We start from the raw sequence: 20,321 nt of genomic DNA on the forward strand, positions 1-20,321 counted from the left end.
TACAACACAAAACTAAGGGAAGACAAAGTGGTTATCTCTGTTTGCTTTAAGAAAACAAAGTCACCCCCCCCCCCCCACCTCCCTCATCCCTTACATTCTCAGCCAGTGTAAGTCGACAGAATTACACTGGTTTAGATCAGCTTAAGCTCTGACCTATATACTTCGGTGGAATTAATCCTAATTTCCACTAGTGAAAGTGGAATCAAATTCACTTTGTCTTTAGTACAGCAGTGGATGATAAGTGAGTCTCTTTTCTGTCGGACTCTGCTCAAGAAAGGAAATGCTCTATGGTGTTAAATGATGCCCACGACAGTTTAGAAGGCAAAGTTAGGGTTTTATGAATTTGAGCATGGCACAACCTGATCTCAGTGTCTGTTGTTTGTGCTTTCATCTCAGCAAAGTTCCTAGGGTGCAGACGGAGATCAGCTGGCGACTCAGTAACCCTTGCTGAGAACCGCTCGGGAAGCAGAGGAGGAGGCAGGCAGCCGATTTGCAGCGACATGTGAGGCTGCTGCACTACCACAAACAGATCACATCACATTGTCCAGAACTGGAAATTAATTTGCTGGGCCTCCAGTAGATGATATTTACTTTCTTGCATGTGATACTGAGACCTCAGGACAGGCAGAGGGTCGGGGGCTGAAAGGATGTAGTCGATGCTGAATTTGATTTCAGAATCCGATTTGGCCAGGGAGGGGTTGCTTAGGCTCTGCCTGTTAGTCATGCTGCTTGGAGCAAGCCCACGAGCCTCCAGCAGCCTTGGGCCAGGTTCAATTCTTCCATGTTTGCTCTCAGAAGAGGCAATGTTGTTTAAAGCAGAGTCCACAGAAGTCGTATCGGAGGAGGAAGGACTTTTTCCTCTGCTTGGTCTCTGCTCCTTGTGTTCCCTCTTCATGTTCCTCCTCCTTCGCCTTCGCCTGTAATTCCCATTCTCAAAGAGATCCAGCATGGATTCGCATCCCGTTGCAAAGCTCCAATAGTTTCCTTTCCCCTTCTCATTCCCTTCTGTTCTGGGAACCTGTATTTATTTAAAGGCAGTTCAGTATTTGTATGTGTTACAGATGCTGCTGCTTAACATCTGCATTCATTTACATTCAAGAATGGTGTAAACACACACGACAAGCCTTTTATTGCAGGGGTAGGATGCAAACTCCTTCCCTTCCATTTGTTATCTGTATCTATTTATACCTCTAACTGACAACTCAGAGAGATTTTAAGTGATTTGCAGCTCAGCTGTTGGTTTCCTTTCATTCTTAGTGATATCATTCCTACATCTATTTCCCTTTCAGCCCTGCACTGTGTGTGTATATATATATATATATACATATATATATATAAACATGCAGCTACTGAACTTACCTTTACAAAACAACTGTTAAGTGATAAGTTATGTCGGATGGAGTTCTGCCAGGCTCTTTGATTCGATCTGTAGTAAGGAAATTTCTTCATTATAAAGTCATAAATGCCAGAGAGGGTGACTTTATTTGAAGGACTTTGCTGGATGGCCATTGCAATTAAGGCAATATAGCTGAAAAAAGGAAAACTTGCTGTTACACCATCACCTTACTCACACGCTGGGCTTTTAGGACCACACGGGTACAGGTGTGCCTAGAGACTGCTTCCAAAAGTTTTCCTGGGGGATCTGTGCCCTGACCTAACACACCTGAGGGGTAAGACTTGAGTGTGGTCACTGCCTCTTCTCTGAGAGCCCCTGTAGGGGGGGGATACACTGGTGTTACTTCCAGGCAGGTGAGTCTTGAGCAGGCTGTTTACCCCTGGAACTCAGTGCAGACTGCTTAGGTAGAGGAGGATTACAGAAAGATCACTTCTCAAACCCCAGCAGAAAAGTTTCTCTGAGCTGAAAGGCTGCAGTGAGACAGACCAGGCTCAGAGCCACAGTCACTGGAATCATAGAATCATAGAATCAAGCAGGTTGGAAGAGACCTCCAAGCTCAGCCAGCCCAACCTAGCACCCAGCCCTGTCCAGTCAAGCAGACCATGGCACTAAGTGCCTCATCCAGGCTTGGCTTCAACACCCCCAGCAATGGTGACTCCACCACCTCCCTGGGCAGCCCACCTTGCCTGCTTGAGGAAAGGACCTTAGGTGCCCCTGTGAACCTCTGCACCATGTGTCTTCCCACCACACCAGGGCTTATCTGCATTTGCTTCAGCCACTGACATGATGAACATTTAATTCCCCTTCTCCCGGGAATCCATGAGGTCAGAGGAGACTGTCTGAGGGCTGGTGGCTCAACAGCATGCCAGAGTTGCTATGACCCCACACTGGAGGAAACAAATCATGAACACTTCAAACACAGGGGTGGGGAGAAGGAGGGAATTTGCCTGCTGCTGTACCCACGCTGGGACCAGAGCCACTGCACACACCTGAGCAGAGGTCCTGGACTCCCCAGGAGCTGTGATCCCACCATCCCAGAGCTCACAAACCTCCCCAGAGGTGGTGGGGGGAGCGACTTGGAAAAACTTCCTCTTACCTGTATGCCGGTCTGGTGAATTTTTTCTCCTCATCAGAACTACAGGTAGGATAATCATCCCCATCGTAATTAAAGCAGTTATAGGGGTACTGCGTGTTGTCGAACATGGTCCTGCTCCTCGCTCAGCCCCTGTGCAGTGAGAGAGATGGAGTGATGTTTCTCCGAGCCTGGACTCCCTCCTCCCTCCTTCCCTCCCCTCTGTCTGTCTCGTTCCCTCTCTCCCCCCTCCTCACACTCTCTCTCCCCGCACACTCTCTCCGCGCTGGGCTGGGGATTGGTTTCGCAATTCTCGCGTCCCAGACAGCCTGTCTGTTAGGATATTATATTTGGGGGTGGGAGGGGGGGGTGTGGGGGTTGTTATTGTTGTTATTGCCGTTGCTTCCAATGGGGGTGTGGGAAGGCAGGCGGCCGGTGAGTGATGGAGGCGGTGCGGGGGGAGGTGAACCTTTGAACCGGGGTGCGCACCGCCGGTAGCTCTGCCGCGCTCGCTGGGTGGTCCGGGCTGGAGAGGGGCCAGCTCCACAGCCCCAGCGTGGCAAAAGCAAACAGCGGGATGCTAATAAATCACTCGCCGAGGTCTCCACTTGGAAATGAAACTTTGAGAAGAGAGCGCTGCTCGGTCCCCGGCCCCCGAGCTCTTCCCCCCGATTCCCATTTTCCTCTCCCCCTTTCACATTCTCCTCTCTCCTTTCCCTATTTTCCTCTCCCTTTTCTTATTTTCCTCTCCCCCTTTCCCATTTTCCTCCCCTCTTTCACATTTTCCTCTCTCCTTTCCCTATTTTCCTCTTCCTTTTCTTATTTTCCTAGCCTCCTTCCCGTTTTCCTATCCCCCTTTCCCATTTTCCTCTCCCACTTTCCCATTTTCCTCTCAATTTTCCCCATTTTTCTCTCCCCTTTCCCATTTTCCTCTCCCCCTTTCCCTCTCCCTTTTATCATTTTCCTCTCCCATTTTCCATTTTCCTCTCCCCTTTCTCATTTTCCTCTCCCCCTTTTCCATTTTTCTCCCCTTTTCCCATTTTCCTCTCCCCTTTTCCCATTTTCCTCTCCCCCTTTTCCCATTTTCCTCTCCCCCTTTTCTCATTTTCCTCTCCCCTTTCTCATTTTCCTCCCCCCTTTCACGTTTTCCTCTCTCCTTTCCCTATTTTCCTCTCCCTTTTCTTATTTTCCTATCCCCCTTTCCCATTTTCCTCTCCCCCTTTTCCATTTTCCTCTCCCACTTCCCCATTTTCCTCTCCATTTTTCTCTCCCCTTTCCCATTTTCCTCTCCCCCTTTCCCTCTCCCTTTTCTCATTTTCCTCTTCCCCTTTTCCATTTTCCTCTCCCCTTTCTCATTTTCCTCTCCCCCTTCTCATTTTCCTCTCCCCCTTTTCCATTTTTCTCCCCTTCCCCCATTTTCCTCTTCCCTTCCCCATTTTCCTCTCCCCCTTTTCTCATTTTCCTCTGCCCTTTCTTATTTTCCTCTCCCCCTTTTCTCATTTTCCTCTGCCCTTTCTCATTTTCCTCTCCCCCTTCCCCCTTTCCCTCTCCCCTTGAAGCAGGGTGGCTTGCTTGGCCATTTATTTTTGGAAACCCCACGTACAACAAGCAGACTTCTCAGGCAGTAGTGCTCCCCCCCCTCCTGATCTGCAATCTATAATGCAGCATAATAGACACAAATGATATTTCCATGACTAAAGGAAAATGTGTATGTTCAAAGAAAGTGGAGCAGAGGGATGTGAGGGACTACTGTCAAGCAGGAAAGTAAAAGGAAAATAGCTGTAGGCAGGAGAGCTGCCTGTGTGGGCTTTGATCTGAAGGATGAATTAGACTAATAGCCCTGTGTGTTGGCATCCAATACTGTAACAATTTAATAGTTTTTCAATGCTTTGGAGTGTTTTCCAACAAGTGATGTAAACCAAAGGCACCACAGACTTCTTTAGGGTTTTTTTTTTCTTTTTCAGGGGGAGCTAAAAAGGTGCAAGCCACAGAGATAATTAAATCATTGCAAGACAGCTCTGTCCCAGCTACTAGCCCCAGGAGAAAAACTGGGGATTTGGAAAAGAGAAAGCAAAGTGGTGTGCAGAGGGGTTTGCCATTGGAATGGCATAGAATCAGGCAGGTTGGAAGACCTCCAAGATCATGGGCTGCCCAGTGAGGTGGTGGAGTTGTAGTCCCTGGAAGTGTTCAAGAAAAGACTGAATGAGGCAGTTAGTGCCATGGCCTGGTCGACTGGATAGGGCTGGGGGATAGGTTGGGCTAGATGAGCTTGGAGGTCTCTTCCAACCTGGTTGATTCTATGATTCATACAGGTACCTCTCTGGATCATAGAATCAATCAGATTGGAAGAGACCTCCAAGAGCATCATAGATAATTCCATATGGAAATATAAAGGAGAATCACTAGCGATGCAACTAGTGTTTTCTAGAGCTTCTTTCATACAAAGTGCTTCCCTCAACATCTTTTGGAGTCAAGGAATCACAGAAATATAGAATCAACCAGGTTGGAAGTAACCTCCAAGATCATCATAGATAATTCCATATGGAAATATAAAGGAGAACCACTAGCGATGCAATTAGTGTTTTCTAGAGCTTCTTTCATACAAAGTGCTTCCCTCATCACCTTTTGGAGTTAAGGAATCATAGAATCATAGAATCAACCAGGTTAGAAAAGACCTCCAAGATCATCCAGTCCAACCTAGCACCCAGCCCTAGCCAAAGTTGTTGGCAGAGAGAGTGATTGGCATTGGAATGGGCTGCCCAGGGAGGTGGTAGAGTCACCATCCCTGGAGGCGTTCAACAAAAGCCTGGCTGAGGTACATAGTGCCATGGTCTGGTTGACTGGCCAGGGCTGGGTGCTAGGTTGGGCTGGATGTGCTTGGAGGTCTCTTCCAACCTGGTCGATTCTATGAATCATAGAATCATAGAATCATAGAATCAAGCAGGTTGGAAGAGACCTTCAAGATCATCCAGACCAACCTAGCACCCAGCCCTAGACAATCAACCAGACCATGGCACTAAGTGTCTCAACCAGGCTTGGATTCAACACCTCCAGGGATGGTGACTCCACCACCTCCCTGGGTAGCCCATTCCAATGCCAATCACTCTCTCTGACAACAACTTCCTCCTATCATCCAGCATAGACCTCCCTTGCCACAACTTAAGACTGTGTCCCCTTCTTCTCTTGCTGGTTGCCTGGCAGAAGAGCCCAACCCCACCTGGCTACAGCCTCCCTTCAGGGAGCTGCAGACAGCAATGAGCTCTGCCCTGAGCCTCCTCTTCTGCAGGCTGCACACCCCCAGCTCCCTCAGCCTCTGCTCACAGGGCTCTGCTCCAGGCCCCTCACCAGCTTTGTGGCCATTCTCTGGACACTACCCAATGACAGATTGGATAGGTTGGACTGGATAAGGCTGGGGGATAGGTTGGACTGGATGATCTTGGGGGTCTTTTGTCTGCTGGTTGATTCTATGATTCCATTATTCTATGATATTCTGTTTATGGACACTGACTTGTTAAGAAAGTCAGACCATAAAGTTGGATCAGAATCCCTGGATATTTACTGGCAGTGTGTACTGGTTGAAGCTTTCTGTGCTAGGCATTAGAGAGAATGATGGCAGTGTCACACATTTAGTGATGTTATTTACCTCGTGTTTGCTTGCTGCCTTGTGTGCAATCAGCTCTCCTGTGTCTAGCACATCTCTAGCATGCATTACAGCTGCTGGTTAGCTCTACCCTCTGTGCCATAGCTTGTGGCCATTGTATTTCTCACCCATTCCAGTGGGAAATAGCACTTAACTCTCCATCTCAGTGGCTGATGTGTGAGATTACATTCAGCAAATGGAGGTGGATCACAGCAACCAGGGCTGGTGTCCTTGAGCAGCATCTCAGGAGGGAGTGGGATCGTGGGTGGATGAAGGGGCAGCTTGGCAACATACATAGGGAAGTCCTTGTGTCATTTAGTGTAACACATAACCTGTGGCTAAATATTATTGTTTCCTGAGAGCCAGCAGTGGGCTGGAGGATTTAGTTTCTGGCTCTGTAAATATCACTCAATTCACCTGTTGTAAATTCATATAGACCAAAGGAAGAATGCAGAGTACAAGAGGGACCTGGGGGTCCTGGTGGCTAAGAAGTTAGCCATGGCACAGCAATGTGCCCTGCTGGCCAAGAAGGCCAATGGGATCCTGGGGTGTATTAGGAGGAGTGTGTCCAGCAGATCAAGGGGAGGTTCTCCTCCCCCTTTACTCTGCCCTGCTGAGACCTCATCTTGAGTACTGTGTTCGGTTTTGGGCTCTCCAGTTGAAGAGGGACAGAGATCTGCTGGAGCGGGTCCAGTGGAGGGCTGCGAGGATGATGAGGGGACTGGAGGGCTGCCTTGATGAGGAGAGGCTGAGGGACCTGGGGCTGCTTAGTCTGGAGAAGAGATGAGTTAGAGGGGATTTAATAAATGGTTCTAAGTATCTGAGGGCTGGGGGTCAAGGGGGGGTGGGGCACAGGCTCTGCTCACTGCTCCCTGGATAGGACAAGGAGCAATGGATGGAAGCTGCAGCAAAAGAGGTTCTGCCTCAACACAAGGGGGAACTTCTTTGCTGTAAGGGTCCCAGAGCACTGGCACAGGCTGCCCAGAGAGGTTGTGGAGTCTCCTTCTCTGGAGCCTTTCAAGGCCTGTCTGGATGTGTTCCTCTGTGACCTGAGATAGATTGTATGGTCCTGCTCTGGCAGGGGGGTTGGACTTGATGATCTCCTCGGGTCCCTTCCAACCCCTGGCATCCTGTGTTGCTGTGATCAGAAACAAATGCTACATTACCTCTCATAAACTTGCTCCTGAAACCCAGATAGGCAAAACCAGCTCGGTAATTCTCAAGGTTTGGTTTTGTTTTGGTTTAAAGCCTTCATCCTGATATTTTACCCCCTCTCCCCTCCCCCAGTGAATGTTTGTGGTCCAATTATAACCCTTGAAAACAATATCCATAAAGAAATGCTAACTTGCTCTTATATGCATCACAGTGGAGCTAGCAGGTGCCATGCTTATGAGGGCAAAACCTGCTGCACAATAGCTTCTTCGCAGCATCTGTGCAGCCATTATGGTTTAACTAAACTCACCATAACTCATCCCTGTCATTACCATAAAAGCATCATTTTGCCAGGCCAGTGTTTTCTTACACTGTATATTTCCAGAACAGAAAGTTGTAAACCATTTGATTGGAGATTATAAATAGGCAATAAAAAAGACTGTGAAAGATTTCCCTTTGCGCCTCCTTCCCCTCCTCTCTTCTTTTTTTCTTCTTCTTCTGTTGGCATTGACATTAAAAAGTTATTTGCAATCTTTGTGATTATGACACAGATTATGACAATTTTGCATGAAATTCATCCTGGTTATAAATCCAAAGGAGGCTGAATTACTGATCATTATAGCTCCTGGAGCTATAGGCTGGAGCATCCCTCCTGTGAGGACAGGCTGTGAGAGAGTTGGGGTTGTTCAGGTTGGAGGAGAGAAAGCTCTAAGGAGATCTTATTGTGGCCTTCCAATATCTGAAGGGGGCAATAAGAAAGTTGGGGAGGGACTTTTTACGATGTCAGGTAGCGATAGGACTGGGGTGAAAGGAGCAAAACTGGAGCAGATTCAATGTCAGCAAAACTAAAGGAGATTTGATGTTAGCAAAACTAGAGGAAATTAGATGTTAGCAAAACTAGAAGAGATTTGATGTCAGCAAGACTAGAAAAGATTAGATGTTAGCAAAACTAGAAGAGATTTGGTGTTAGGAAGACTAGAGGAGATTAGGTGTTAGCAAAACTAGAAGAGCTTTGATGTTAGCAAAACTAGAAGAGATTTGATGTTAGCAAAACTAGAAGAGATTTGATGTTAGCAAAACTAGAAGAGATTTGATGTTAGCAAGACTAGAGGAGATTAGATGTTAGCAAAACTAGAAGAGATTAGGTGTTAGGAAGACTAGAGGAGATTAGATGTTAGCAAAACTAGAAGAGATTTGGTGTTAGGAAGACTAGAGGAGATTAGATGTTAGCAAAACTAGAAGAGATTTGGTGTTAGCAAAACTAGAGGAGATTAGATGTTAGCAAAACTAGAAGAGATTTGATGTTAGCAAAACTAGAAGAGATTAGATGTTAGCAAGACTAGAAGAGATTAGATGTTAGCAAAACTAGAAGAGATTAGGTGTTAGGAAGACTAGAGGAGATTAGATGTTAGCAAAACTAGAAGGGATTAGGTGTTAGGAAGACTAGAGGAGATTAGATGTTAGCAAAACTAGAAGAGATTAGATGTTAGCAAAACTAGAGGAGATTAGATGTTAGCAAAACTAGAAGAGATTAGATGTTAGCAAAACTAGAGGAGATTAGATGTTAGCAAAACTAGAAGAGATTAGGTGTTAGGAAGACTAGAGGAGATTAGATGTTAGCAAAACTAGAAGAGATTAGGTGTTAGGAAGACTAGAGGAGATTAGATGTTAGCAAAACTAGAAGAGATTTGGTGTTAGGAAGACTAGAGGAGATTAGATGTTAGCAAAACTAGAAGAGATTTGGTGTTAGCAAAACTAGAGGAGATTAGATGTTAGCAAAACTAGAAGAGATTAGATGTTAGCAAGACTAGAAGAGATTAGATGTTAGCAAAACTAGAAGAGATTAGGTGTTAGGAAGACTAGAGGAGATTAGATGTTAGCAAAACTAGAAGGGATTTGATGTTAGCAAAACTAGAGGAGATTAGATGTTAGCAAAACTAGAGGGGATTAGGTGCTAGGAAGAACTTAATCACCATGAAGGTGGTGAGAGACTGAAACAGGTTGCCCAGGCAGGTGGTGGAAGCCTTAACCCTGGATGTTTTTAAGGCCAGGCTGGATGTGGCTCTGGGCAACCTGATCTCGTGGGAAGTGTCCCTGCCCATAGCAGAAGGGTTGGAACTGGATGATCCTTGAGGCCCCTTCCAACCCTGACAATTCTGTGATTCCTTGGAATCAGATTCCCTTGGTGTGCAGGACTGGATGCTGATATCACAGTTCTCTTACTGGTATAGACTTGTGTTTCCCAGCAGCATGGCTTCCCCTGCTCTCTCCCTGACACTTGGGAGTCAGAGGTGTTTGCTGTTTAGGACTTGAGCTCAAAGCTTTTAAATTTCTCATAGAATCATAGAACTGTTTGGGTTAGAAAGGGCCTTTGAAAGATTATCTAGTCCAGCACCCCTCCCCACCTCGTGGGCATAGAATCATAGAATCAATCATAGAATCATCCAGCTTGGAAGAGATCTCCAAGCTCAGCCAGTCCAGCCTAGCACCCAGCCCTATCCAGTCAACCAGACCATGGCACTAAGTGCCTCAGCCTGGCTTGGCTTCAACACCTCCAGGGACAGCAACTCCACCACCTCCCTGGGCAGCCCATTCCAATGCCAATCACTCTCTCTGACAACAACTTCCTCCTAGCACCCAGCCTAGACCTCCCCTGCCACAACTTGAGGCTGTGTCCCCTTCTTCTGTTGCTGCTTGCCTGGCAGAAGAGCCCAACCCCACCTGGTTACAGCCTCCCTCCAGGTAGTTGCAGACAGCAATGAGCTCTGCCCTGAGCCTCCTCTGCTGCAGGCTGCACACCCCCAGCTCCCTCAGCCTCTCCTCACAGGGCTCTGCTCCAGGCCCCTCACCAGCTTTGTCACCCTTCTTTCAGCATGTTCCAGTGCCTCAACATCTCTCTTGAATTGAGGAGCCCAGAACTGGACACAGGACTCAAGGGGTGGCCTGAGCAGTGCTGAGTACAGGGGAATAACAACTTTCCTTGTCCTCCTGACAACACTGTTCCTGGTCCAGGCCAGGATGCCTGATCCAGGCAGTCTGGACAGGAATGCATCCAGATAGGTTCTTAATGCCTCCAGAGAAGGAGTCTCCACAATCTTTTTGGGCAGCCTGTTCCAGTGCTCTGTCACCCTCACTGTTGAGGTGAAACCTTCTCTGTTCAAGTTTTTATCCATTGTTTCTTGTGTTCTTACTGTGCACCATGGAAAAGAGCTTGGCCCCCTCCACTGGACAGCCACCCCTCAGGTACTTACAGGCATTGATCAGATCTTCTCTCAGCCTTCTCAGGAGTATGCAGCCCCAGGGCTCTCTGTCTTCACAGGGCCTGGATATGAGAGAAGGTGAATTCCCCAGACTTGAGTGGCTATTTGGCAGCTCATACTCTATTGTAGAGGGAACCTTCTGACATTCAACTCAGTGACTCCCGTTTATAGCAGAGCAGTCGATCTTGCCACATTGTCCACCTGCACTTCATCATAGAATCCTAGGGGCAGAAGAGACCTCCAAACTCATCCAGTCCAACCTATCACCCAGCCCTGTCCAATCAACCAGAGCTCAGCTTCACTCTTGCCTGCTGGTTGAATAAGCTTTCCCTTCTGCTTCTCTTTTGTGTTAATAGGTAGAGCCTCATGGAAATGCAATTTGCACCACAATTTGTGGTTTTCTGCTGAAGCTCAGAGAGAAATTGTTTGTGTTTTGCTAGCTAGGGGAGGATTATTTGGAGGGGCATTCCTCAGCTGCATGCCTTCTAGCTACAGCCACGCAAAACTCATGCATGAAACACAGCACAGGTTTCTACCAGAACTGGGAATTTGGATGAGAAACCTTCAACACCAATTCATCATGGTAGAGGAGGTAAATAAGAGAGCAGCCATAGAATCATAGAATCAACCAGGTTGGAAGAGACCTCCAAGCTCATCCAGTCCAACCTAGCACCCAGCCCTGTCCAATCAACCAGACCATGGCACTAAGTGCCTCATCCAGGCTTTGCTTCAACACCTCCAGCCACAGTGACTCCACCACCTCCCTGGGCAGCCCATTCCAATGCCAATCACTCTCTCTGCCAGGAACTTCCTCCTAACATCCAGCCTTGACCTGCCCTGGCACAACTTGAGACTGTGTCCCCTTGCTCTGTTGCTGGTTGCCTGGCAGAAGAACCCAACCCCACCTGCCTACAACCATGTATCTAGCTCAGACATATTGTCCCTGCCCTAACTGAAGATGGAGATTCACAAAGCATATGTGAAAAAAAAAATCCAGTGTTGGAGATGCTTGGTGTGTTTTGGTAGTGAAAAATAGAGAAAGGATGGTTTCCAGGTGGAAAAAGAAACATTTCTCCCACCTACTTCTGGTTTTTAGCTATTGATCAAAACTTAGTTCTTTTCAGACTTTCCAGCTGGCCAAACTGAGGACTTCCTGCAGGCTTGTGGAGCCCTGTGACCACACTGTCATCAGGATGGATTTGATTTCCCTTTGGGACATTGAATGGTTAGATGGCACTTTCACCACTTCACAGGCTCATAGGATGCCACCCAAAGAGGTCATCAAGTCAAACCTCCCTGACAGAGCAGGACCACACAATCTAGCTCAGGTCACACAGCAACACATCCAGACAGGCTCTGAAAGGCTCCAGAGAAGGAGACTCCACAACCTCTCTGGGCAGCCTGTGCCAGTGCTCTGGGACCCTTACAGGAAAGAAGTTCCCCTTTGTGTTGAGGCAGAACCTCCTGTGCTGCAGCTTCCACCCATTGCTCCTTGTCCTATCCCAGGGAGCAGTGAGCAGAGCCTGTGCCCCCGCTCCTGACCCCCAGCCCTCAGAGAGTTATAAGCATTGATTAAATGCCCTCTCAGTCTTCTTTTCTCCAGTCTAAGCAGCCTCAGGTCCCTCAGCCTCTCCTCATCAGGCAGTGCTCCAGGCCCTAATCATCCCTGTAGCCCCCTGCTGGACCCTCTCCAGCAGATCCCTGTCCCTCTCCAACTGCAGGTCTGTGAGAGCAGCTCCTGGAGCACTGGCTGTCCTGCTGGAACTAGACACACTGACTTTTGAGCATAGACTGTAAGCAATATCACACAAATCATCACTCCAGTATTATTTTCACTCCAGTTGTGGCAGAGGAGGTCTAGGCTGGATGTTGTTAGGAAATTGTTGTCAGAGAGAGTGATTGGCATTGGAATGGGCTGCCCAGGGAGGTGGTAGAGTCTCTGTCCCTGGAGGTGTTGAATCCAAGCCTGGGTGGGGCACTTAGTGCCATGGTCTGGTTGATTGGCCAGGGCTGGGTGCTAGGTTGGACTGGATGAGCTTGGAGGTCTCTCCCAACCTGGTTGATTCTATGATTTCTCCTCTGCTCCTATGAGGTCATGGCTTCAAAGACAGTGGAAGGAGAACATGGATAAGTCTCAGGCTTTTAGACATGTAGGAAACAAAATCATTCAACTTTCTCCCCCCCACACTTTTCTACTTACAGTGATGGAAGGAGTTTTTGAATGCTTTACAAAGAATTAACAAAATGGTTTGAGTTCACCTAAAAGGGTTTTCAACATCTCCCATCCTGCCCTTGATTCACTCAGCACCTCTGCAGGAGGGATGCTGGCGATTAAAAGGACACATCCCCACTCAGAGCTTGCCTGCCTGTGATTTGCTCTCCTTGTCCTTCTCAGTGGCACAAATGAAAATCCTCCTCTTTAACTTTGCAGACAGATGGGATAAAACACACCAGGGATGTGAAAATTTGCACAGGAGAACTGTCCTTTATGTTGGTGGGATTGTTCCTCCCTCCAGCTGTGAAGGTTTCCAGAATCACTGAGCCAGGAGGCTTCTGGAGACAAGCAGGAGGAGCCAGAGGGTTTGAAGAGGGGATAAACTGAGAGGTGATGCCTATTGCTTGCCACAAGGAGCACCTCTTGGACCAGCACAGCCACGGCTCAGCCTACACTTGTTTACCAAGCACAGACATTATCCTGGCACTGCTGCCATACCTCATCCATCTTTGGTCATTTCTCATTTCAGCTATGTACAAAATCATTTGGCTGTAGGCCTCACTTCATACATTGCTCTAATGCTGCACCAGACACAGCTAATAACTGGGGCCAGGAAACTTGTTCCAGATGTTAATTAACTCCCTCTGCATTAACTGGAATCACACAATTAAGGCCTGATTATTTATAAAACCATTCTGTTGAGAGAATGGGGAGAATGAACCCAAGCAGCCTGGCTCACACTTTCACACAAATGCCCATGTGCTGATGAACTGTGGAAACTGGCACAACTTGTCCCACACATTTGTTTTCAGCCATCAGCACCATCCTAGAGGAGAGGGGACAACAGTCAGCCAGGCGTGCAAGAGCCATGCTGAAGCAGAGAACGTAATTCCCAGCCAACCTAAGGTCTACTGTGGTGAGACCAAGAAGCCTCAGAGATGTCTGTCAAGTACCCCCTACTCAATGTGCCTCTCCTACTGCTGTAAAGCTAAACTGCCAACAGTGTGCCCAGGTGGGCAGCAGAGCCAATGGCATCCTGGGCTGGCTCAGGAGCAGTGTGGCCAGCAGGACAAGGGAGGTTCTTCTGCCCCTGTGCTCAGCACTGCTCAGGCCACACTTTGAGTGCTGTGTCCAGTTCTGAGCTCCTCAACTCCAGAGAGATGTTGAGGTGCTGGAAGGTGTCCAGAGAAGGGCAACAAGGCTGGGGAGGGGATTGGAACACAAACCCTATGAGGAGAGGCTGAGGGAGCTGGGGGTGTGCAGCCTGCAGAAAAGGAGGCTCAGGGCAGACCTCATTGCTGGCTACAGCTCCCTGAAGGGAGGCTGTGGCCAGGTGGGGTTGGGCTCTGCTGCCAGAAAACCAGCAAGAGAACAAGGGGACAGAGTGTCAAGCTGTGGCAGGGGAGGTCTAGGCTGGATGTTAGGAGGAAGTTGTTGTCAGAGAGGGATTGGCATTGGAATGGGCTGCCCAGGGAGGTGGTGGAGTTGCTGTCCCTGGAGGTATTGAAGCCAAGCCTGGCTGAGGCACTTAGTGCCATGGTCTGGTTGATTGGCTAGGGCTGGGTGCTAGGTTGCACTGGCTGATCTTGGAGGTCTCTTCCAACCTGGTTGATTCTATGAAAGCAATTTCCTTCTATGCAGTGCAGCCTCATTTTACCCACTCACAGGCTCACAGGCTCATAGAATCATAGAACTGACCAGACTGAAGACAAATACAAGGCAAGCAAACACGAGATGCAAGCAAACCTTCCCCAGGCTGGCTGAAATTGTGGTCCTGTAAGTGCAAATGTCCCATGGCTATGCAGGTCACCAGCTTCTTGATGGATGAGGAGATGGTCTGGGAGCTGCTGAAGCACATGCACAGCTTGGATGTGATTCCAGCCTCCAGATGGTCACTGAGAAAAGCCATGACCCTGCAGGAACTGTCTGAATCAAGTCTGAACCAAGAGGCCATTTCTATCAAGAATCCCTCAACTCCTGCTCTCTCCTTTTAGACAACTTTGTCAGGTTCATTGCTGTGCATGGAACCAGAACACAACAGCGTGGGGCACAGAGAGACTGAGCAGCAAAAGGTCATTCACTGCCTCCCTCTGCACCCTGTTGGCACCTTTGGCATTCCACACTCTGCACCCTGGGGAGCAGAAGGGAGATAGAGAGGCAGCAACATTATGTTTTGCTGATACTATTTTCATTTAAAAGTACTAATTCATTCCAGTTCACTTACTCATAACTCTCACCCACGCAGAGGTTCTCTGAGAGCTGCATGAACAATTCCAGAACAACACAGACCAGGACAGAAGTAGCTGCAAACTGCACCCCAAGGGAGTGCTGTGGCTGAAGAGGGACTTTTTAGGCTCTCAGGGAGTGAGAGGACTGGGGGGAATGGAGCAAAGCTGGAGGTGGGGAGAGTCAGACTGGCTGTGAGGAGGAAGTTGTTGAGCATGAGAGTGGTGAGAGGCTGGAATGGGTTGCCCAGGGAGGTGGTTGAGGCCCCATGGCTGGAGGTGTTTGAGGCCAGGCTGGCTGAGGCTGTGTGCAGCCTGCTCTAGGGTAGGGTGTCCCTGGGCATGGCAGGGGTGTTGGAACTGGCTGCTCCTTGTGGTTCCTTCCAGCCCTGACTGATTCTCTGATTCTGTGATTCTAGGAAGGACATGGTAGGCAGGGACTCCATCTCTGTTTGTAACTGAAGGGGTAACCTCTGTCCAGGTTCTCCATCTACTCATTTTCCTTGAGGCACAATCCCTTTTAATTTCCCAGGTAACTGCACTTGTGGCTGCATAAACCTCATATGGCATTTCAGTTTTCCACAATCTTTAGAAGTGGATCACATCTTGCAAGAAGTCTCCTACCTCTTAGTTACAAAGTGGTAATTATATTTCCCCATTATGACTATAATTGCTTTCCCCCATAACCCCCCCCCCAGCATTCCTAACACATGGATTTGATGTATTTCTTCTTTTAAGTTCAATTCTCAACGCTTTTCTTCACTCTGGTTAATCATAGAATCACAGAATCAAGCAGGTTGGAAGAGACCTCCAAGATCACCCAGTGCAACCTAGCACCCAGCCCTGGCCAATCAACCAGACCATGGCACTAAGTGTCTCAGCCAGGCTTGGCTTCTACACCTCCAGGGATGGTGACTCCACCACCTCCCTGGGCAGCCCATTCCAATGCCAATCACTCTCTCTGCCAGGAACTTCCTCCTAACATCCAGACTAGACCTCCCCTGGCACAGCTTGAGACTGTGTCCCCTTGTTCTCTTGCTGCTTGCCTGGCAGAAGAGACCAACCCCACCTGGCTACAGCCTCCATTCAGGTAGCTGCAGACAGCAATGAGCTCTGCCCTGAGCCTCCTCTTCTGCAGGCTGCACACCCCCAGCTCCCTCAGCCTCTCCTCACAGGGCTCTGCTCCAGGCCCCTCACATCTTCATCACCCTTCTCTGGACACCTTCCAGCACCTCAACATCTCTCTGCAATGGAGGAGCCCAGAACTGGACACAGCACTCAAGGTTTGGCCTGACCATTGCTGAGTACAAGGGAATGTGTCAGGGGCTTTGACTGCATTTTCCTCACAAGCCTTCTTCTCCTCCTCTGAATTAGAACAATCATTCACAGTTCATCATTTATCACCCTTCAAGTCTTTGACTACCTACCACATGAAAGCACCTCTCAGCTAAGATCAGCATTTTGAGCTTTCAGCTGATAGCTCCCTAAAGAGGTGTAAGATCCCTTCTTGCTTTTCCATCCTTTTAATCTTCTGAGAGGTCCAAAGGGGAATCAGCTTAGATGTCTGCCACCTGAAGCACATTCTCACTGTTAGTATTTTCAGGTGAAAACATCTGTAGTGTGCTGCTAGTCCTGGGTTCTGCTGCCTTGAGGAAGGTTGGGAGCTTTGCTGCCTGCCTGGTTGTGAATCACCTTTTCTCTTTGGACTGGGGCAGTGTGAGAGAAACAATGGATGTGAAAGTGCAGAGCAGCTTTGTTCCTGCTGCTTCTCGTGAAGGTTTGACCTTGGGTGGCTTTTCTTTAGCACCCTCTCAGTTTGAGCACTTTGAAATGCCTTTAGGAGTTGACAGTGTCTGCAGTGCTGGAGGTTTCTCACTGTCCTTATGCTGTGTCATTGCCTTCCTTTAGACAGCTGAATTGAGCAAAATCAAACCTCTAGGGAACTGTTCTAGTGGGAGATCAGGATGAGAGGCTCACAGGATGTTAGGGGATGGAAGGGACCCAAAGAGATCATCCAGTCCAACCTCCCTGCCAGAGCAGCACCATACAATCTAGCTCAGGGCACACAGGAACACATCCAGACAGGCCTGGAAAGGCTCCAGAGAAGGAGACTCCACAGCCTCTCTGAGCAGCCTGTGCCAGTGCTCTGGGACCCTTACAGGAAAGAAGTTTCCCTTTCTTCCCATTCATTCAGTTCTGGGGCACTCACTTTAAGAAAGATGTTGAGGTGCTGGAAGGTGTCCAGAGAAGGGCAGCAAGGCTGGGGAGGGTCCTGGAGCAGAGCCCTGTGAGGAGAGGCTGAGGGAGCTGGGGGTGTGAAGCCTGCAGCAGAGGAGGCTCAGGGCAGAGCTCATTGCTGTCTACAACTGCCTGCAGGGAGGCTGTAGCCAGGTGGGGTTGGGCTCTGCTGCCAGGCAAGCAGCAACAGAACAAGGGGACACAGACTCAAGTTGTGGCAGGGGAGGTCTAGGCTGGATGTTAGGAGGAAATTCCTGGCAGAGAGAGTGATTGGCATTGGAATGGGCTGCCCAGGGAGGTGGTGGAGTCACTGTCCCTGGAGGAGGCTCCAGGCCCCTCACCAGCTTTGTTGCCCTTCTCTGGACACCTTCCAGCACCTCAACATCTCTCTTGAATTGGGGGGCCCAGAACTGGACACAGCACTGAAGCTGTGGCCTGAGCAGTGCTTAGTACAGGGGCAAAATAACCTCCCTTGTCCTGCTGGATGTGGCACCATTCACCACCACTCTCTGGGCCCTGCTCTCCAGCCAGTTCTTGCCCCATATCAGAGTGAATCTGTCCAAGCCAGGAGCTGCCAGCTTGTCCAGGAGCTTGTTGTGGCAGGAGGTGTCAAAGACTCTGCTGTAGTCCAGGTAGACTACATCAATTTATGAAACTTCAGGGGTGTGGGGACTCTCTATTTAGCTGCACACTCAGAGGCTGACAAACAGGATGCCAGAAATCACAGGGGAGCAAAGTCATTGCTCCCACTGTGCCAAAGAGCTTCTTATATCCCACTGCTGATGTGCTCATCTGCTTTAATGCTGGTGAACAGTCCCCAGAGAGCACAAAACACCTCTTTCCCTGTAACCCTCAACCCAGGATGGTGAAAATGGTGTTCTACAAGGCATTTTGCAGCGTGAAGCTTCACAAGCAGCAGAGCTTGGTTCATGCCCCATTAACTGCCCACATGATGCTCTGCTGCCACAGCTCCCAGGGCAAGCACACAACCCAACGCTGTGCTTGTGAAAGAGGGCCACAAGCAGGGGACTGGGATCATTCCACACCACAGCAGCTGCTTGGGGTGAATGGGAGCAGCGATGGAAGAGTGATGTGGGAGGTGACAAAGGAAGTGACCTGACCCAGGAAGCAGCAAGGAATGCATCTATATTTAACTACAGATCCTGTTAACGATAGCCTTAAGCAGCAACTTCAGCGTTACCATTTGCAGACTGCCCCACAAAGAGGTGGTCAGTGGGTGGAGGTGAGATGTGGGGATGATTTTGACCATCCTTTCTTTACAGTTGGCTGCAAGTCTTGACAAATAGCCTCTTTTTTTTTTCCCTATTGTCCATTGCCACCACTCAATCTGGGGAAAAAAGATAGGAAGAATCACACAAATGAATTCTGAATACTCTGAGAAATGTGCTGACCCTCTGAAATGGGATTTGCCACTGCCCAACACACACCACTGATCTGGTGAAGCAATGATGCAAGCCAGTCCTGGGCATTTTGCTTTGTGTCTTTAGCTTTATCCCAAGCAAACAACAATGTACCCATGCTAAAAAGAGAAGCCACAGCCTGCAGTAGAAGCAATCCTGCAATGCAAGCTGCAGTGCCTGACAGCAGGAGAATAAATATGGCTCTCTGCTAACTTAGCTGAGCTCAGTGGTACCTGCTGCTATTTATTCACCAGGACTGGGAATGAGCTGAAGCAGCCTGGCACCTGTGCTGGAGCTTTGGGCTGCTAATGGCAATTCACACTGCAGAAGCAGCCTGCAGACAGACAGAAAATTGCTCAGATGCATTGGTATTGTGTGTGGCCAGCAGGGCCAGGGAGGTGATTCTCCCTCTCTACTGCACTCTGCTGAGACCCCACCTGGAGTACTGCATCCAGCTCTGGAGCCCCTGGGACAAGAGGGCTGTGGAGATGCTGGAGTGTGTCCAGAGCAGGGCCAGGAGGATGCTCAGAGGCTGCAGCAGCTCTGCTGTGAGCACAGACTGAAAGAGTTGGGGCTGTACAGTGTGGAGAAGAGGAGGCTCTGAGGTGACCTTCTTGTGGCCTTCCAGGATCTGAAAGGGGCCTGCAAAAAAGCTGGGGAGGGACTTTTGAGGCTGTCAGGGAGTGACAGGTCTAGAGGGGAATGGAGCAAAGCTGGAGGTGGGGAGAGTCAGAGTGGCTGTGAGGAGGAAGTTGTTGAGCATGAGAGTGGTGAGAGGCTGGAATGAGTTGCCCAGGGAGGTGGTTGAGGCTCCATGGCTGGAGGTGTTTAAGGCCAGGCTGGCTGAGGCTGTGTGCAGCCTGCTCTAGGGTAGGGTGTCCCTGGGCATGGCAGGGGGGTTGGAACTGGCTGCTCCTTGTGGTCCCTTCCAACCCTGACTGATTCTATGATTCTATAGACAAAGGGTAGAGTTAGGATTTCTAAGAAGCAGGATACAGAGCAGCCAAATTATCACTTCAGCAGAGAGCTCTCTTCTGGCACTTGCTGCAGAGATATGAGATATCTGCTGGCAGCGCATCGCTGCATGCTGGCAGCTGAGAAAACTGGAGCATGGGAGTTTTATGGGTCATGCAATGTGTTTCTGAGTTATTCTTCAACAGGGAGGCTTGGAAGAGAAGACTTCTTTTTTGTTCATTTTAGTTAATAAGTAGAAATCAGACAGGAGAGTGAGAAGATTGTGGCTCCTGAACTCTCCTTCGCATTTTGAAATGGAACTCAGCAGAAAGCTTGGATCCCAATAGCTCTAAATCTGGAGCATGCAGAATTCATCTCAGTCTTCTTGTGGTCCAGGGCCTATATTATCTCTTGCTAGATTTTGTGGGGGAGACTTCTGAGGAAAAACAAAAATCCATTGCCACTATGTATGTTTGTTTGGTACGGGGCTGAGCAGCATCAAGCAGAGAGCCAGAGATGCGTTTAGATTCATTTCCCTGGAATATGGGTGGGGATGAGCATGTTCTTAATTAAAACTTGGAGTTCAGCAGACTGTTTCCCAAGGTTATTTTTGGTTGCTGGGGCCTGGATCTGAAGTTTGTTGTCTGGCTGCAGCCCCAGTGCATTCATATCTGATTTGGGCAGCTTGAAACTTTATCTTTATCTGGAAGTGAAGGAGAGCAACCGTTCACTGTGCAGACTTGCAAGG

The 20,321-nt window shown here is 48.9% G+C and overlaps 1 protein-coding gene across 1 annotated transcript; it reads right to left on the bottom strand.

Annotated features, from left to right (window-relative positions):
- Window positions 1-142: 142 nt before the first annotated feature.
- Window positions 143-18,432, bottom strand: FOXL3 (forkhead box L3). The gene is made up of 4 exons (XM_064152722.1): window positions 18,400-18,432; window positions 2,493-2,621; window positions 1,360-1,528; window positions 143-1,018 (listed from the first exon to the last, which is right to left on the bottom strand). The coding sequence occupies exons 2-4, from the start codon at window positions 2,597-2,599 to the stop codon at window positions 536-538; spliced, it is 759 nt and encodes a 252-aa protein (XP_064008792.1). The 5' UTR covers window positions 2,600-2,621; window positions 18,400-18,432; the 3' UTR covers window positions 143-535.
- Window positions 18,433-20,321: the final 1,889 nt, after the last annotated feature.

This window comes from Pogoniulus pusillus, chromosome 13 (genome assembly GCF_015220805.1).
Source record: "Pogoniulus pusillus isolate bPogPus1 chromosome 13, bPogPus1.pri, whole genome shotgun sequence".
Taxonomy (NCBI): domain Eukaryota; kingdom Metazoa; phylum Chordata; class Aves; order Piciformes; family Lybiidae; genus Pogoniulus; species Pogoniulus pusillus.